Here is a 20,317-nt window from a genome sequence, read left to right as displayed (position 1 = left end):
ACGACGGTAATCCTCCCCTCAGCCCTTGCCCCCAACACAGAAGCCTCTTTAAAGTTCTAGAACACTCATTTTGCAAATACTCATTTTTCAAAAGTTGCTCAAAAAGCAAATTTATAATGTTTTTACCTTCTTAAGTCTACTTAATGGCATGGTTTACTTTCCTCTGAAGTTCAAAATTGTGAAAAACAGCTACTTTGTAGTTCTTTTTTATAAGAAACTAGTCAACATATCTTAACTAGTCTCATCCTTCTGCAAATCAAAAACTTGAAGAGGAGGTTACCCTAAGGGATGTATTTTGCTGAGAGAAGGCTAATGCTGAAAGGAGTTGGGAGACAGAAAATAATTCCAGAGACATCTTCATGTTTTCCCCCATGCCCGCTACATAAAGAAATAAACGTATAAATGACTATCCCTTTGCTGTCCCGTCAAAGCTTTAAGAAAGCGCCAGTGGCTTTAGAATAAGTATCCTTGAAAGATAACTACTTTCTAGAAACTTTAATTCAGAAATATTTATGGTCTATTTACGCAAAAATGAGAAAAGTTAAAAATCAGTGTAGTGAGGTTACACCAGTGTTTTAGTAATCAAAATATTCTCCCGTTGTGAATTTACTTAGGGAAATAAATTCTTAAAACTTCTAAAAATACCAATGTTTCATTAAAAAGACACAGGAGCTCCTTGCTCAACACCACAGGTCTTTTCTTCTGCCTGAATTCTGATGGGCAGAACAGATGCTTTGCTTTCTCTAAGTGGTAGCATAATACACTCTGTGGAAGGCATTTCAAGGGACATCTCTTGGCCTTGCTTCTTCCTTTACACTCATTATCATAATGATTTTTATCACTCAGACCGTCATCTCCTCAGCTGTAGGTTATTGTAGTGTGAAATGTCTGCATACAATTAGTTCAATTGGTTTAATCCTGTTGCTAATGAGGCCAAGGTCAAGGGTTTGATTCCACTGAGTTTCTCTAGTCCATAGCCACTCCTGACCCCAGTCAGATATCTTACATATGTGTCGTCTTAGTCCCCCGGAGAGCAGACCAGAAGGAAGGGACGGACACATCCAAATTCAGTACCTCTGCTAGAAAATGTTCTCGAGTGTAGGCCTTACTGACAGTGGGTATTTTCAGTTTTTCCTTATCATGATGAACATCATATATAATGAGGAAAAATAACTTTTCTCCTCTATCATACATGCTGAGAGAAAAGCTAGAGCTTAGAGTACTCCACAGAGGATATTTATTTCCATGTCAGTATTTTATAGGGTGCTTTGTGGTATAGTAGGACCGGGTTCATAATCCAGGAGAATAGTTACGGGTCCAAGACATTCGATAAATTATCAGGAGTAAAACAAACAAACAAAACAAAACAAAACAAAAACCAAACAGCTGCTGGAATAATCAGCATACCGCCATCGTTAGTAGACTTGATCATATTATGATGATCCAGGGTGAGCTAGGCACCCACCTTCAGTAAAATGCTCTTCAATCTATTCTTCCAAGCAGAAGGGTGCCATTTAGTAAATTACATCTTCCCTGGCAATAAATGTTAGCCCAGTGTCCTGAAACCAGATCCCTTTTAGGTCTTCACAGCAAAATATGTCTTATTCATCACTGTCCCCCAAATTGAATTATTTAAGATAAAGTATTAATAAAAGTATTAGATATTCCCATTCAAGTATCATAATCATAAGAAAAATGCCCATGTTTTTGTGTAAAGGTCCTCTGAGTTGGCTCTCTCCTTCACACTTATTCATTTAGTCTAGATTCTGTGAAAAGCTAGGGGTAATTCATTGTTAACATTCTGGGTTTTTGTTTTGTTTTGTTTTTTCATTTGCTAAGAGAGCATAGTACCTCTGGAGCCACAGAGTTTATGAATCCACCCTCATTAATCTTCAGATGTTCCACTTGAAAATGATTTCTCATTTCCTCATGTTCGTCCCCAGCTAATAATTCGTTGTAAAATGGAATCAGCCACCAGCATTGTTCATTAATTTCCCCTTCACATGGTATTGGTTTGCAGACTGTAATGCTAGAATACAGATCTTTTTTTGAAAACGCAAACTCGAAATTTCTTCGGAATTGCACTTTGAAATTTTCCTGTGACCCTGCAGGCAAACATTACATTAAAACAAAATTTCTCATTTGCACGTTCAGTTATAAATATATCCAGAGTATGACAGTATTCCTGCATGCATAATATTGGCATGGAGATCTTGCCGCCTGATGGTAAATATATATATATCTCTCCAAAAAAAGATCTAGCCCCAAACTGCGAAAAGTTTGATTTAACAACTCAGTTTTCCTTCTCTTCTTTTTACCTCAAGCAGACTTGTTTAACACGCCTAGGCGATTTTCATCCATATGCTTAGACATTAAAGAATGAGGAATAAACTTATCTTTTGCCAACAGTGAATTGCTGAAGATGAGTAAATGCTGCTGCAGCCTTCATTCTGCTCCCCAATTTCTAATCCCTGAATTTTTTCAAAGAAAGATAACCTCCTTCCAGCTGCCTTGCCCCTCCCATGGAGCACCCTTCCCAGCTGCCAGGCCTCTTTTTTCTGTCCCCGCCCCCAACCCCCCCCCCCCCCCACACACACACACACTCCCATGGACATCTGCTCTTACTTGCCTGGTTCCCGAAGAGAAGATGTTTCCCAATAGCCTGGTTAGATATTGGCCTTGAAGAGTCTGTCTCAGAAATTTAGGGGTGATGCATTTCATCCAAAAGTTAAGTCAAGATTCTAAGACTGGTTTTAGGTATGAGGGGACCTACGTCAAGCTCACAGAAAATAAACTTTTGATCTTTTATGTTTGCTAGATAAGCTTCATTTGGTTGTCCCCAAATTCTTGTTCTTAGAAATCCTTGCAAACCTGCACCCGTTATACAATTTCTAAACTTCCACTCAGTTACTAGATGCCTTTATCACAAAATTGATGGTACCATAATCTGATTTGTTAGGTAAAAATCAAAACATTAAACATAATTAAAGGATGAGGTGTAGGAAAAATTCACCTACATATTTGAAAATGGAGGCTGTATTATTAGCATCAATTCAGTGCTGGATCATTGCATAGTGAGTCAGTCATTTATTATAGCATATAATGACCTTGCAATATTCAATAGATTGATTATTCAATCATATGTGAGTGACAATATGGTAAGAATTGTAAAACGACCAAAACTGGCACCTGATTGTCTATCTCTTTCTTGATTCTAAGTTGTCCTTCTTAGGAAGTTATTGGTACTGTAGGAAAAAAATGCTGCATGGTGATCAGATAAGTTTACAAGTGCAACATATGGTAATGGGGAAGCTTGAAAATAGAGTCAATGCAGTAATAAGATTAATGCTGAGTTTGTATCATGTGTATTTCAAATGAGCCTTTTAAAATATCCAATACAATATGATCTCACTTTTACTGCAATTCTTAAATTTTGGTTAAAAATGGAAATCCCAAGCCAAAAAACTGTTTTTCTTTCCTTTTATTTTATTTAGTTTAAGATTATATCTTTTGTCAGCACCCTGCATAGTGGGGATGGCTCGCACCGTCTCTTCATTCTGGTCTATATATTTATAGTTGTCTATATATTTCCCTAGCATATTCGTATAGTTTCTAAAAATTCTTTTCCTATATTTAATCTTTGAAATAGGGTTTTCTACTATGACACCAAGTATTTCTAATGAGTCTTTTTATGTTTTTTTAAAGGTTTCCTTCAAACTACTGCTGATGAGTTTTGCTTTTACTATGCAAGGAAAGATGGCGGGTTGTGCTTTCCAGATTTCCCAAGAAAACAGATCAGAGGACCAGCATCTAACTACTTGGATCAGATGGAAGAATATGACAAAGTGGAAGAGATGAGCAGGTTCATAAAGATAAATACTCGTTAATCTTAAAAAAAAAGCCCAAACTGACAAATCTTGTGGTTTTGACAGTCAATCAACTGTCTGTGCTTATGTCCAGCAGCTGTGTCCTCCAGATTTTTTTTTTTTCCTGGTAGTTTGCTTCTCTAAAATCATATTAGCTTAAATGCTTTTAATGTTTAGGCTACTAATCTTCTGTTATGAGCTTGGCTTCTCTATGATTCATGTGAATTTTGTGAATATAGTTTTAAACTTGAATTTTATGATTGTTATTAACTTAGGGTGCTGTGGAAATATTCAGCACAATTATTATTAGCAAATCAGGGTTTTATAAGTAGATCTTAGATCTTTCTCTCTGAGTGTCTTTCTGTAAGGTTTAATTATTGTGAGTAAAGCTAATTTAATTATTGTCACTGGAAGATGAGATATTGAGCTTAGAAAATTTTAAAATACATACATGTTTTGATTCTCTCTTTTACTTTCTTAGAAGGCTCTTTTGTTTTTTTCCGTTGAAAAGAATGTAAAAGAATCATATTGTGACCTTGGGTTAGCAGCCCTTAATGAATATCAAAAACATTGATGCCTAGAGGAAATATATTTTGAAAAGGATGCTAAATGCATCCCTTACTTCCTTCATCTCAAGAAAAGCTTACTGGTTTTCTTTAATTTGTTTAGAAAGCACAAACACAACTGCTTCTGTATTCAGGAGGTTGTGAGTGGGCTGCGCCAGCCTGTCAGCGCCCTGCATAGTGGGGATGGCTCGCACCGTCTCTTCATTCTGGAAAAAGAAGGTTACGTGAAGATACTTACCCCTGAAGGAGAAATTTTCAAGGAGCCTTATTTGGACATTCACAAACTTGTTCAAAGTGGAATAAAGGTTGGCTTTTTAAATTTTATTTATCTTTGCTCTGGCTATGTTGATTTTGTTTTAGTGTTATCCTCACTGGAGGTATTTCTTTGTAATAAAAGAAGGAATATTTAAGGAGAAAATAAGGAGACAACATAAGGGAACAATAATTATGGCAACTGAATCGGGACAATGACATTAAATTTTTAATGTTATTTGGTGACTATTAACCAGTACAATCAGATTGATATTTTGACATGCTTTCCCCATGTAATTTGCACATTTAAAATAATTCTTGGTTTTATAAAGTATTTGTTTAAATATTGTTTAACAGGCATAATACTTAGAATTGTATATCAGCATTTGCTACTAGAAACAAAGAGGTCTTTTGGTTATTTTGGCACTTGCAAATCATTCTTTTACTGCATCTGTTTTTGAGTCTGTGTCCTAAAAAATGCTCCTTTTACTGTGACTTCCTTGTACAATGTTTTTACAGGTAAGTCAAATATTTTTATCTATAATTGGCCATCTTTATAATATATAAGCACATCTATTGCCTTCTTTTTCAATTCTCCCATTGGAGTTCTCATATTAAATAATCTAGTAGGTATACAAATAAAATTATTTTGAAGTTTCTTTCACAAGAGGGTAACACAGTACAATATTAGCTGTACTAAGCCGTCAAGCAAATTGTCGCATTCTAAAATTCAGACACATTTAACAGCTCATGACTATTTTAGAATGAAACAAAATATCTGCATAATTTGGGAAGAACTGGTTATCTTTTTCATTTCTTGACTAGAAAAAAAAATCAAAGGAGGATTTCTACCCTTCTGCTTATATAGAAATAAACTCCTTCTTGCTTTGTTGAGTTCTACTCAAAGGTAAGAACGTCAAAACCAGAAGAAACAAGTCAGAAAACATATAAATATATTCCTGATATGTATCTATTCAGTACCTACCATGTAAAATAATTAGAATACAAGGAGTGCCTCATTGTTGGGACCACCCAACCTCAGGCTCATGTTTTGGCAGCATCACCAAGACATGCTGCCTAAGAGAAGTACCTTATGGTATTAATGGTCCTTTAAGGAAAAGGACTTTGGCATCAAGACACAGATCGTTTGGAAAATCTGTTTAACTCAGTATTTTCAACTTTCTCCCAATGAAAGTTTTCATTAGAATTCACGGCAAATAATCCAAAGTCTCTTAAAATGAAGCATTAGTGTTTTGCATATCAGAATTCAAGAAATACGTTCTGAACTGCGTTCTGCTAACTCACTGCCAGTGGTACCCAATGAGCAAAGAATAAAGATGCAGCAACAAGTGCATTACTCACCAGCAGTGTGTTTTTCTTAATTATGAAAGTGCAACATGCTCTCTATAAAAGAAAAGAAATTGGGGAAAGTATTTAAAAATTCATCACCTATAATCCCGTCAATGAAAGAATATCACTATTAACATTTTGATACACTTTCTTCCAGTTTTTATATTAAAATTAAATCAAGTTTTCCTGACTATAAAGGTAATACAGGTCTCTATTAATATGTGGAAACACACCAGAAGAACATGTTTTCTTGTAGCTTTTTTCCTAAGAAACTTTAAAATAAAATTGAAATCAAGTCATATATATATCTTTTTAGCCTTCTTTTTTCACCTAACAATATGTTATAACTACGTTACCAGATTTGGAAACTTTTCTCAAAAACTTAGTTTTTCTCTCTTTTGAGTGTTCCATTTCCCTATTATGAGACATTTAGGATAACTGCAGTGTTTTTATCATTGTAAATTGTGTTATTTCTCATTCTTGTCTATATTCTTTAATCTGATCATAGATGACTTCCTTAAAATTCATTCATAGAAAGACCATCACTGAGTTGAAGGAAGTACACCATGATATACATTGCTAATTTGCTCTAAAATATAATATATTTTCAAGTATTTGAAATAATAATATATGATTTTCAAATATTATTTTAGTAAAAATGTTGGTATTAAAAAGATATAAATGTAGGTGAAAGAAATGGGCTTAGAATACTTGAAAATTTTGTTGTGAGAAACTGGTGTTCTTATTTCTACTTCAATTTAACTGCCAAAAGAATGTCTCCTTTTCAATTAGAGTGACTTCAGAATCCCTCTCTTTTAATTTATGCCCATTCATCGGGGTATGGAATGAAAGTTTATCTTCTCCGGCATTGAGACGTTTCATCATGCAATAAAGTTGTACAGACCAAGTTATGACAATGCCATGTTCTGCAGGCCTCTAGAAATTCTGCAGAACCCCTTTGACCCTGCTTTCCCAGGAGAGCTCCAGGGCTGCTGGGGCTTGAAATAAACTCCAAAATCCATTGTTCTACAGATGTGGAATACATGATTCTACAGATGTAGAGTTACAGAATATGACATGTTTTGAAGTGCAGTATTTTGAATTGCCTTAGTATTTGGCACTAGGGATCAATAAGGTAGGAATCCATCACATGGATATTTGAGCGTATACCGTGTAGTGAATAACAAGACCACATCCTTATCCCCCAAGTAGGTTCTACTATAACTGGCCTTTATCTCAGTCTCCATGGAACTTCTGTCACAAGTCATGGATTGAAAGTGTTAGAAGAGGCTACTGTTGGTGTGGTGGGGCAGATGCCAACACATTCGTGAGTTGACCGTTCCATTAATTTTTGGGGTGTGCCCCTTAGAGACTCCTGAAGTCAAAATACTTTCACAACAATTTCACAGTAATTTTTTCAGCCTTCTTGATATATGAATAGATAGTGTGTTCATGGCAACATTCTATGTTTGTTAATCATTTTGCATAAATAATGCAAATAGGAGTTTTCATAAATTATCATGTATATTACTTATTCTCTATTCTTTGTTTGAAAATCCTAAGAGAAGGAAAAAAGCTATTTTAACAGACCAAAGTATTGATTGCAATACTGAGATAATAGAATTAATAATGTATACTAAACCTAACCTTCATATCTTTGAAATGAAAACAAGACAAACCACAGTGACAGTCCCCCACAATATTAATTAATGACCAGTATGAGTATATTACATCAGACATAAAGATGAATTCCTGATTATTAGAGTTTCTAAAGACTAGTGCTGGCTATAAGGGAATCTGGATTTCCTTTTCTGCTAATTGTCAATTAAGAATTGACGGTGATTTCTGTCACATGGTAAAGGACTGACCTTTTTGTGGCAGGGAGCTGGATTTCGTTGAGCTCCTTAAACCTCAACCAGCTCTGCTTCTTATAGCGACCATCAAAGAGCCAGTCATTCAGGGAACTTGGACAACTCCTCCCTAAATGGGTCCTGACTGAAACTAAAAATATAACGTCTTGTTTTTAAACACCCAGATTGTGCTACTTATATTGTAGGAGATTTCAGTATCCTGTGAGCATAACTGTCTACGTTTACTAAGCAAAACTTATATGCAAAAATGCAAAGCACAAAAAGTAAGGAATTGACTTGTTTTTGCTATAAGAAATAAATCGTGGAGTTGGATTAATGGAATAAATTCTGTGCCATATGAATTAAAGCTGTCATTCCATTAAGGAAGAGATGATGCCATTCACAACAGCTCAAATCCTAGAAGACTGAGCTTTGTGAAGTTGCCAAGTAAAGAATGAGTCAGAAATATGTTTTAAAAATATGTAGTGATTTGAGAGATGTCTGGCAATAGTGCATTGTACAAGCTAACCACTAATACCGACACTGTAAAGAATGGCTCAGGTGTCCAACTGGTGAGCAGACTCTCAATTAATCTTCATTTTGTGTGTATGTATGGGGCGGAGGTTGCATGTACATTGTTTGTTGCTGCTGTTGTTTTATCCCAAAGAGAGAAATTCCAAGATACTGGTGATTTGAAATCTTTCAGTTGAGCTTATATCTGAATTTTGAATCAGAACTTCTGGCAAGTGCTATAACCAGCTTCATCTATTTCATCTATCTGAAGTCCTTGGGAATGATAGCCCAGAGGTTCTCAAGAATGGCTGCACAGTATAATTGCCTGGAAACTTCAAAAAGTTCCATGGCCCAAATGAAACCAGAATATCTGGGGTTGGGATCCAGGCATTGGTATGTTTTTATAGCTTCTCCAGGTGTGATTTCAATGTGTAGCCAATTTGAAAACCACTGGTCTAAACTAAGCCAGCCCCTGGGTCAGTTAGAAGTTGAATGAGACATGTTTGTCTCTACCCACTCTGTGCCCAAGTCCTGTTACTGAATGACCACTGAGAGCAAATGATTGGACACCAGTTGTCATTTGTCGTGTACCTTTTCTTATTTACTTGGCCCACGCATATTACTTGCGTACTTGGAGAGAGGAGAGAGTTAACTCTCTCAACATGTAAGATTCTTGATATAAAGTTTTGAAAAATGATATTTAAAAATCTTAACAAGTAATTCTAACTGGACAATTGCTTTACCCATTAAATTTTTGTTGGCTTGGGGTTGTTGTTTTTTGGGTTTTTTTTGAATCTAGTATTCAGCTAGTTGGCAAAACTTACCATTTTGTTCCAAAAATATGTAGTTTGCTATTAGATCTGAAAACTCTTGTAAAAAATGGCAAGGACACCAGAAGTTACTCTAGTGTAATTTTACTAACTTCCCCTGACTTCCAAAGATCTGAAAGTCAGTCTTGGCTTTGCATATGTGCAGCAGTAGAGACAAGCCTGCACCTGTCACCTACAGGGTGGCCTGTCAAGGAAACCAACAAGCACCGTTCTCTGCCACTCAGTTATCATGACCAATGAGAGGACGGAGGGCTCACAGCCGCAGCAGCCCTTTCGGCTTGCAGTGTGCAGGAGACAAAGCTGAAAGACTTGTCTATCATTGGAACAAGTGTGACTGGACTCCTGTCCCTCTCTATCTACTTGGATCCTCATTTCAAAAGATGCTTTTCGAAGCAGTCCTTTTACTGGAGGAGGAGAGGACGTAAGGCTGAAAGCTGCCGATTGTCCGGGTGACTGAGCCCATTGAGGTGGGGCTCTTGAGAGACAGCGACCCGGGCGCCCGGGAGCCACAAGAGCATGTGGAGAAGGACGCAGGGTGCGCCGGGGCAAGCCCTCACAGGGCAGCCTCTGATTTCACATGCTTGTAAATCACACGCATAATTATGAGCATCGAAAGTTTAGTGAAATCCAAGTGCTCGTCAACCCGTTGGAGCTGATGTCCTACTTTTCTGAAGTTTGTCACAGACCTAACTTTTCACATTTTCCTCTCTTTAATCTGTGATCTTATAGCAGCCCATGAAATGTTAGTGTATTTTTTGTTCGAGTGAAATGAGTGAGAGCGGATGAGAGAAGCAATTTACTTTTCAAAAGTAGTATTGGAAACATAGCGTGCACACATATACATATGGTGATGATTCGGCCGTGTATCAAATCCCTCCTGAGGAAAACTGTTAGAACTCTGCTTTTAAGCATGCTTTAGTTTGGAAGAAAGCATGTGTTCAGCTGAAAGAAAGCAGCAAAATGTATTTAGTAAATATTACAATAGAAGATTCACTATTTGGAATATTTTTGTATACTTGACATTGTAAAGATTTTTGACCTATCAGATTACTGCATTAGACATTAGTAAACCTCAACTAAGAGAGAATTTCTATAGTGGTGGAAATAACCATTAGATAAATTCATTCTAAAAGTGGTAGAGAACTAATTGAATAGTCTTCTCCAACACAAAAACTTTAAAATGCCTTTCTTTTTTGGTAGTTTAAAATTCTGGATCCAAACTGTTGTTAGAATGTTAACAAAACGTCAATCTGAAAGTAAAATTTTTGACTACAGTTATTTTTTCTATCAAGGTAGGAATGATATAGTATTGAACCCAACTCTCTTTATTTTATTGAGTGTTGCTGACACTTTACGTCAAAATGCCCTGTATGCTCTAAAAATTTTGTTTTTCATTTTTAAAGAAATTTAATCTCGTTGTAAACCTACTGTAGATGTCCACAGAGAATTTATTTTTTGTAAAGCAAAAAGTCCCTTGGTCATGTGAAATAATCTCAGTGTAATTTTCTGTTTGGTTAGATCAGTTTTCATTTCCGGTGTTCTTATTTCTTTATTTTGGCATTTGCCATTCTCTTGATAAAACATTTTAGTAAATATAAATGTGCATAGATATAGTAGCTGCCAGTATAAGCCCATTTAATCTATAACTTATTTTTCCTCACACTGCATGTTTTTACTGGAGTGGTGTATGCGATGTCCCTCCAGTTGAGTAGAGAAAGGCCTGCCTTCTCCTATATTTGAGGCCCCATAAGTCACAGCTGAGGCGAGGAAAGTTTTCACATTAATGTCTTTATATTTATCTAAGATTTGAAGGGTGGAGGAAATAGAGCCTATAAATCTCAGAAGTCCAATGGTAATCATTTAAAACAAGATAAAAACTAAGAAGTCCAGACTCTAGAGAAGGGCTCTGCCCCCTTTCAAAAGCATCCATCTGAATGTGGCCCCCACCACCTCGCTGTATCTGCCTAGAAAGAAGAAAGAGAAGAGCTATTGGGGATATCAGTTGGTATTGCTTTCCAGTGGCTGTATTATCTGCTAGCAAGGAAATAGTGGGCATCACAAAACTATCTCTAAGTGGTAGAAGGTAGTACAGCACTCTCTTTTAGAGACATTCAATAGCTCTTCTTTCCCAATACTGTGGTCTTCAAGCAAGCCATGTTGTTAGCAAGAATACTCTGGTCTTCTTTCTTGCTAATCATAGCCACCATTTTTTTAAGCACTTACTTGGCTGAGCCATTACATAGATTACCTCTGTCATCCTTACAGTAACAATATGTGGCAGGTATTAATATCCCATTTCACGGATGAAGAGCCTGAGGCCTGGAAGTTAAGTAAACTGCCCAAGATAACACAGCTAGCAAGTCTCAGAGCTGGATTTCCAAGGCAGTTGTCTGTTGCCATGCTCTCAACCACAGTGCTCTGCTGCTGTATGCTTCTGATCAGCAGCACCGCCTAGGAGGAAAAACCGGGGACCTGTTCAAGAAAAAGAGATTGGTGACGGTGGGTGTTATCGCCCTCCGTGCAGCTCATCCTTGCTGGCAGGACAGTGAAGCTGAGGGCCTAGGCCTAGCGACAAGCTTACAGACTTGGGTTCCAGTTACTGCACCCACACCGTTTGCTGGTTGTTTGGCTCTGGGCAAGATATTTAACCTCTCTAGGCCTGGTTTCTTCATCTGCAGAGATAATAAGGTTGCACCTAACACTTTGCATGCACGATGTCACCGGAATCTGAAGTCCTTTGTAAGCATTAGCTGTTATCATCATCCATCATACTAACATGAAAAGGGGGAGAAGCCCCCAGAATGACTCACAAGCTGCAGGGGCTAGTGGTGACTCTACTCTCTGGTATTTAACAGCCCCCTTAGTATGGGATTGGATGATAATTTATGAAAATTCTCTGGTAGTGTTAGCATTATTCCCACCAAAACTGTATGGCAGTCCCATGGAAACAAAGGTATAATGATGTATGTGTGTGGGTTTTCTTTAATTCAAAAAGGTAAACCTAGAATATATTTTAATTTAAATGTATAACTAGAGAAAGACAGCACCTTCGTTTATACAGCATCACCTTTTGACATTGGGTGTATGGCATTGCTACCTACCTCATTATGCAGAAGCCCCCAGTTCTGGAGTTTCTCAGAGCATATGCCTCACGATGATGAAACACAGAGCAGCTGACCCATGAGTAGGCAGCAGCTTTTCATCAGAACTTTCTTGCTTTCATAGTAGTTTTTCTCAACCTGGATATTAGAGTAATGTAGGTCTTTTTGTGTGTTTATTTTGGAACATGGTTTGTGTCAATCTGCCATAGAGTTAATAAATTGTAGGATTTGCAAAGGAAATATACTGGGACTGAAAACTAAGAAGGCACATATTTTTGCCCACTAGTAACTATTGCTCAAAGCACAGATCTAGAATCTCAGGATTTGGGAGGGGAGCAATTGGGCAAAGTTGCTATAAAATTAACATGTAATGTCATGATACAGACAGTGTATTACTCAACAAAGTTTTTTTTTTAAAAAAAAGAACAGATCAGTAAATTGTACCATGAAGTCAAGGAAGAGAGGACTTTAGAAGAAAGTTTCAAAGTTTCGGCAACCACTATCAGTCTATCAGTGAAATGTGCTGAGATCAGGTGCAAGAATATATAAATGGAATGATCTCGGCTACCTCCCTCTCAGACCCCAGGCTTCAAGAGACACTTTTCCTGTCATGTTAACTCAATATTTTACAGAAAGTTTCCTAAATCTCTGAGCATGACTGCCCTTTGGTTTGTGTCTAACTTCCTAAGACCAATTTGAGGAGTTTGTTATCTATACGTTTCTTTCGTTTATATATTTATATAATCAATATATAGAGATAATTATTTATACATATATAATATTTATATATAATAAATATGTTATCAATTACTACAATACATCTTAATGCATTTGTTGGTAATACTCATCAGTTGACATTTAGTTATTTTAAACTCTGTGATTATATTGAACTATTACAACATCAAGGTGGCCAGAACTGGGGACATTTCTAAAGTGTTTTTAAAAACTAGATCACTGCCTAGAAATTAAAATCATCTTTGGACTTTCCAATCAAAATATGCTTTGAAAAATAAGGTGCTATTTATCAAGACTATTCTGTAATGTGTTGTAATGAGAAAAGCTTGAAAAAAATCTTCTTTCTAAATCGTGTAATTTTCTATCCCAGCTTGACTTTGTGATACCAGGTGACAGTGCATATGGTCACAGTGGCTCTCAGGAATTACCATCAAAAGGGAGGTAAAATTTGAATCCTTTTTCTAGTGAACTTCTTTTTACTCTATCAGGGCATGCCATATACAATTTAATTTTAAATTCATCCATCCATTCATTTTAAAATGTTGTACAAGTCCATAGGCCTAAACTTCAAATCACAGAAAATCTATAAAAAATAATTATTTGCTTAAGATAAAATATATGCTAGTTACTCTATCACACATATATATAGTAGAACAAGAACAGAGAGAACATCAATGAATTTGATCTAAACTAATTCCATCATTGCTTGTAGTCAAAATTATTTAATCTGATTGTAGAACTAAATAACTAAATAAACTAAAGCTAATAAAAAAATAAATCATTATGACAAAGGATCTTAAAGGTTTATATATTGCCACAAAATTCTTGACAAAAGAACATTTCTTTCAAATATTCAAGTATTGAATATTCTGGCTTTCTCTTTACGAGTAACTTAATTCTTTACCTTTTTAAAAAAATATTCTAATAAGCTGTTTCTAAACCAGCCTCTTATCCTAAAGCACCTTTGATCCAAATGGATCATGAACTTAAATAGAATGACATCTGTCCTCCGGCTATTTCTAGATAGGGAAAACACATCTGTTCTAAGAACCCGCAGCCAACAGTGTGAAACTGTTCAGAAGAGATGCTTATAAAAGGAAAAGACTGTGTATCCAGGGTGAATGGAAAATGCTTGGAGTTGGAAAAAAATTAGGAAAGCACTGCTCTTAAGAGGATAAAAAGATAACCGAATTTAATTCCCTTTAAATTCTTAGCCTTTCTCTGAAAGATTTGGTGCTGAGTCTCCCACAGTGCAAACAGCTTTGTGGAGGGATGTGAACACACCTGTTCAGGAAAAGTGAAACAAAACTTGAACTGACTTCCCTCCACACACAGGTCACCAAACATCTGTCATAAGTTATCAATTACCAGCTTAGACTGGACTCCAGCCTGTGACCTGAGGTTGAGAAAGCCACGTAGCTCATTCTCTCTTACCCAGTCTGTGGTTTTTTTCCCTGTACCACCATTAAAGCTTCTGTTTAAATCTCCAGGGGTTTGGAAGATCAGATTGACCTCATGACATTAATAATGGATTTACGCCCAGGGTTTCTATGCACATCACCCTGCGGCTGATCTTAGGATATTGTGACTTGCAGTAACGGAGCCAGCTCAAGAAAGATTTACCCAATAGTTGGCATAGTTCCTTAATTGCACAAGTTTCTTAATTGCAACTTAAAGACAGTGTCTCCTTGTCTAAGGAAGGTTGTGTGTGTGTGTGTGTGTGTGTGTCTATTTTAAGATTCTGGCTTTGGTAAAATGTCAATACATATAAAACTTCTGCACAAAAACAAGGAAGAAGTCTTATGGGTGTGGCTGCCAAGGTGAGCTTCTTCCCTTGTAAATAGTTAATTATTAGAGGTACTACTAAGTAAAACTTTGGGTGACAGCATCAGTTGTCAACATCTTTGATCCCTAATGTGTCAAGGTCCTATACTATCCCACCTCAGTTGGGTGTGTGTGAGAAATGATCGCTGCATGGCTGTAGCTCTCACCCACTGCCAAGACAACGACACCAGTTTGCCAGTGATGTGTGACTTGGAGCGATCTGCTTTACCTTCTGGGATCTCTGCATCCTGATCTTTGAAATCAGAAGACGAGGCTAAATGATACCTTAGGTCCTTTCTAACTCTAGAATTCTGTGAAATAGAAAGGAGTGCAAGTCTCCAACTGTTTCCAGGAGAATCATGGTAAAGAAAGGGGTCAGTGTGACTCAGGCACTGGAAACGCCGTGAGTGCCCAGGCTCAGAGTGGGGCGCTTACTTTGCTTTATTCTGATTTTTTTTTCCTTAGTACTGATACAGAAACCCAGTCAGTGTCCCCCTGCGCACCCTGCCACATTACAAATAGGTGCACTCACCTTTCTATATGGTCACCATTGCTCCAGTTAAACTTTTAAAAGCTGAGTAACTCAGCATGAAGTGAGACTTCAGGTTTCAGTGAACAGCAGGATCATGTCTTTAACATGTGGGGATCACAGGGTGATAAGTTTTCAAACCTGGGTTTGAAGGTGAAGATACACCATGACCTTGAAGTGGGCAGGCGTGGTGTGTTAGCGGGGAGACCAGTATAAAGCTGAGTGAAGGAAGAGGAGAATAATTTTAGGAAATAAAGTATTGGAATTGAGCATCTCCAAGTTGGTGGGGTGTGCATCGCCCCAGTGTGCATCAGATAATGTAGTAGCACCTTACATGTTCTACTAAGGTCTTTGGCTTTTACTCTGAGTTTAATAGGAATCATTGGAGGATTTTGAACAGAAGAGTGACGTGATCTGACTTCAGCTTTTTAACTAAGATCAATAGCAGCCATGTAGAGGGTAGATTAGTTGAGGCAAGAGTGGAAGCAGGGATATAGGGAAGAGTTCTGACTTCTAGTCCAGCTCTGCTATGAATGTGCTTTGTGCCTGGGGTCCAGTCATTGACCAGTTGAGCTCAACTTTTGAGGATAAAGTGAGAGGATCAATAATAGCTGAGGTTCCTTTCAGGTCCAACTTTCAGTGGGTTAATATTTGTGGTAGAAGTTTACCTTATTAAACGTAAGCATTTGTACACATGGTGTTTACTGAATTTGTACCTTCTTTCCCATAAAGTGCAAATTTTGAAACTCAGTACCTTAGCCACACAGGACATTTAATGGGTTCTGGTGAAAGGGTGTAAATTACAGGAAAATATCAATTGTGGTAGTACAAAGAAGAGGGCTCATTCTGTACCAGTTGTAAACAATAATTCATGAAAATGGTAACCACAACTAAAGACTACTTGTGTATACACACCCCCCCCCCCCAAATGTTCCTCCTTGGGAAATGCACATTTAAATAGAGAAAGAGGATCAGGTAATTATTTTTTAAAAGGATAATTACACTTGGATTTAGATAAGAGGCCAAAATCAACGTATCCTAAAGTCAGAGAGGATTAAAATGATGTCAGAATACAAAACTATGGACCTCTAATAAGGTAGATATGCATATGTTGTTGTAGGGAATTTCTAACTATTTAAATCATAAAATAATAATCTTACTTATAAAATACCAACAATTCATTCAAAAATAGAATATTCCCAGATATCCTCAGTGCGTTTCTTCTTTGTTGTGGGCAATGGAACCTCATTTACTAATCAGTCTTTCAGGCTATAAATTAAGCTGGCAAAAAACCATCTCCTTTTCTACCTGCATGTGAGTCCACAAAAGTTAATTTGGTTGTGGAGAGAGTAAACTAGATGTGAAAAATTGAAAAAGGAAAGAGGTTAATGCTTGATCATTTTACTTGCACATGTAAGGATTTCCGTGCTCTGTGTTTCCTTGAGAGAAATCCCATGGTGCCAATTAACCTAACTTATTCCAAAACAATTCTCTGTTTGGAAAGAATAATTTTCATTGTGGGTGTTCCTTGAAATTGTATGCCTCATCCCCTGTTATTACCAAGAAGTACCAGCTTCGTTTCCATGCGCTGTACAGATTAGAGCCGTCTCCCACACACAGTGTCAGATAATCTGTTTTAATTTTATCCAATGCACACATATTTTAACCTTTAGTAATTTTTTTCAATGTGGAAAAGTCATCTCTACCTAATGTGAAACCAAATATTTCATGTCAAAATTATCAAAAACACTAAAAGCAGGAGATTTGTTTTAATCAGGAAATAGCTTTTCTTGCAACAATTTTAAAATAAGTCCAGTTTCTTGGCTTGGTTTAAATAGTATCTTCATTTTTCTTTGAAATAATGTGAATGCCTTTTTCCTCCAGTGTGAGACAAAACTGGACTAGAAAAGACTGAAAAGGATTTAACTAACATGGGAAATGCATTCCCCGTTTTATTAGGCTGTGCTGTCTATTCGGATTTCTGGAGTATTTTTTTAAAACCTAATAAATCAATTAACCAATATTCATTCTAAGATTTAATTTGGTGAATAGAATATATGTGCTTTTCATCAGGGCACACATCTTTTTTAAGTCTGAAACCACCACACACAAAGAATTTAATTCTGACAGACATTTGTTCTCAGCATAAATACTTTAGGGCCAATAGTTGTCCCCACTTAATCATGCTGCTTAAAAGTGAATTCCAGAAGACTTGAGGCCCCAAATGACCCTGGTAAGGTGAGTTGTCAGTAAATTACTTTTATGATGTGCCCTAGGGAAGCAGGTCTGCTAGAAACTTGGTAGGGAGCTGGCCCCCTCTTGCCTGTAGGGGGATGACCTTTAACTTTATCTAACCTCTGCATTTCTAATTCTAAATTTCTGGGAGGCATTTAGTCACATTGTTGGATAGTCGGATATCATATTAAAAGAGAGACCTCTCCTGTGCCCGTAAGATAGTTTTAGCCACACGTTTGTCATTAAACTTCAAGATGAAGCATGCCAGTAAGCTTTTTATTTCTATAATTTAATTTCTAATACCAAACATTTCATGAGTTGAAATATAAATGAGTTCAAAACAGATTCATAGTTAAATTATAACTGCCTTGGGTGACATTTGGAAAACACAGTAGAAAATGTAATCCCTGTAATTTTGCTAATTTGAATTTATTGTGGCACTTGAAAATTGGTGAGAGCCATTAAAGATGAATGAAGATATTGCATCAGAATGCATTTATTTTTTTCACAAAATATTAAGTTATTGAAAACAAATCTTGTCAATTTTTTTGTTGTCTCCATACGAGAAAGCTTTTATTGTGCTTTTTGAGGATTATAATGTACATTGAAATTATCAAACATACAAATTTAAATTTGGTTTTGGATGACAACAATATACCCTTTTTTGGCTATATTATACTGAAAACATTGGGAACTAATACTTTTTTACAACATATGAAATGCAAAGAGATCATTAATTTCCCATTAATGATCAGGGCATAACTTAGGTAGACCCAGATGTTTATGTTTTAGTTCCATGAATGTCTAATTTTCTTCTTTTCCCGTTAGTTTTGGATGACATTGAATGGGCCATATTTTTAATCCTTTCCTAAAGTATCTCATTGCTCAGTTTTATTGTCTATAAGTACATTATATGATTTAAAAATATGTGTATATGTACATATTTACATACATATACTAGAGGACTGTGTGGCTTTACACATTGCCAAAGATAAGCTTTTCAAAACAATTACACACCTGATTTTTAATCAGACAATGTTTAGGTATATAAATGCGTAGACTAAATGTAGAATATTTCTATAATCTCTTTGATTTATATTTCAGATTGTAGCATAAGCAAAGCCAAACAGTTTAAGCTTTGCATATGATATCAACTCTTTGAGGAGATCAACAATATGCAGTTGTAGAAGCAATTAGTGTAACTTCAGTAATTTTTTAGTGGGGAAGGGAAGAGATCAGCAAATTCTTTCCTATAAACCAAAGGTTCTGGCTCAAGAGTGTATATAAACAAGATGTAAGTTTTAAATATAGCTTAAATGCCACCCAGGAGAGAAACTCAATGGTAAAAGAGTTGCCAGCAGACATGGAGCAATCTTTAAATGAGGGAGAAAATATTAAATTGGTGACACTAATGCTCGGAGTACCCAGGCATGTGCTTCCAAAAACTTCAGCACAAAAGATCCTCTTACCCCCAACCCCCCTCAGTTGTTTATCTTTGGATCTGGGAGATATAATAACAGTAAAGCAGAATGTAGATGTAATTCCTTGATGACCCTAAGAAGATTTTACTTGAGAAAATGACAATCAAACTCACAATTTTGAAACGAATTTAGAAACAATAGTTAAGAGTAAAATAAATGACACATCAGGACACTAATATTCTAAGGATCTTTGGCTGTTTCCTAATTGTAATCCTACCAAAAGCATTTGTGTGTCCTCATGCACACTCCTGGTGAGATATTACTAGGTGGTTTTTGTTTGTGTGTTTGTTTTTGTTTTGTTTTGTCAAAAATTCCACGTGAAAGTGTCTTGATGGTTTTAACCATTATAGCCGGTTCTACATTATCATTGTCTGGAAACTTGCTGTTCAATTACCAGTAGAAGTAAACATGGATCAGAAGATACATTCGTAATATGTGTTAGATGCTGAACAGGGCCCATCTCTGGAGCCATCTCTGGAACCCAACCCAAAACACAGGACCTCGAGTGTGGAAGGTAGTTCGCCAAGGGATAATCAGTGCTCTGCCCATAGGGCTGGATGGTGAGCAGGAAAAGCAACAGGGATATGAGAAACTCAGATCTGGTGAGGGAGAGGAAACAGAATAAATGACCTGGTACATGCTATAATCAAAGTACAGCAAAAGTCTGGGAAATTTCAGAGGAAAAAACAGGTAACTTCATCCATCTGAGGATGGTGGCGCTTCACATAGAGAATGACTCTTATAGGGCATGGACAGAAAAGAGGGGAGAGTCTTTCATGCAGGAAACATCATGAAGGGATTGAGATCAGGCTAGACATGTAAACTGAGGCAAAAGACAGTAGCCGTAAAGAGTCTTAGATACTCAGCTAGGGAGTCTGAGTTTCTTTCTCTGATAGAGAGCAAGGACGGTGATGGCCAGCCCCCAGTGATGTCAGGCTCCTGTCTAACTAGTTGGCTTCTTCAGGCTGCTGTGACTGCCCTACTTCCCCTTGTGGGGGATTTGGGAGCTTCTCCTTGTCTGGAAGGCAAGGCAGCTTAAGAAATGAGTCTAGAAAGAAGTGAAAAAAGAATGCAAAGGGAGAGGATCCTAGGAAAAACAGAAACTCAATTCAAATGGGCTTAATCATAAAACAAAACAAAACAACTCCCAGCTTTGCTTCCCCCTGTGTTGGCTGCACTTTCCTC

The 20,317-nt window shown here is 36.8% G+C and overlaps 1 protein-coding gene across 3 annotated transcripts in view; it reads left to right on the top strand.

Annotated features, from left to right (window-relative positions):
- The window catches only part of HHIP (hedgehog interacting protein), a 90,022-nt gene that overhangs the window by 8,707 nt on the left and 60,998 nt on the right, over positions 1-20,317 (top strand). For all 3 annotated transcript variants that reach the window (XM_070257988.1, XM_070257982.1, XM_001501985.7), the window contains exons 3-4: positions 3,706-3,862; positions 4,536-4,737. In XM_070257988.1, coding sequence (XP_070114089.1) covers positions 3,706-3,862; positions 4,536-4,737 — 359 coding nt within the window. The remainder of the gene's footprint in view (positions 1-3,705; positions 3,863-4,535; positions 4,738-20,317) is intronic.

This window comes from Equus caballus, chromosome 2, assembly GCF_041296265.1.
Source record: "Equus caballus isolate H_3958 breed thoroughbred chromosome 2, TB-T2T, whole genome shotgun sequence".
NCBI lineage: Eukaryota > Metazoa > Chordata > Mammalia > Perissodactyla > Equidae > Equus > Equus caballus.
The sequence above is the reverse complement of the archived record's forward strand: the minus strand, read 5'-3'. Positions and strand labels throughout refer to the sequence as shown.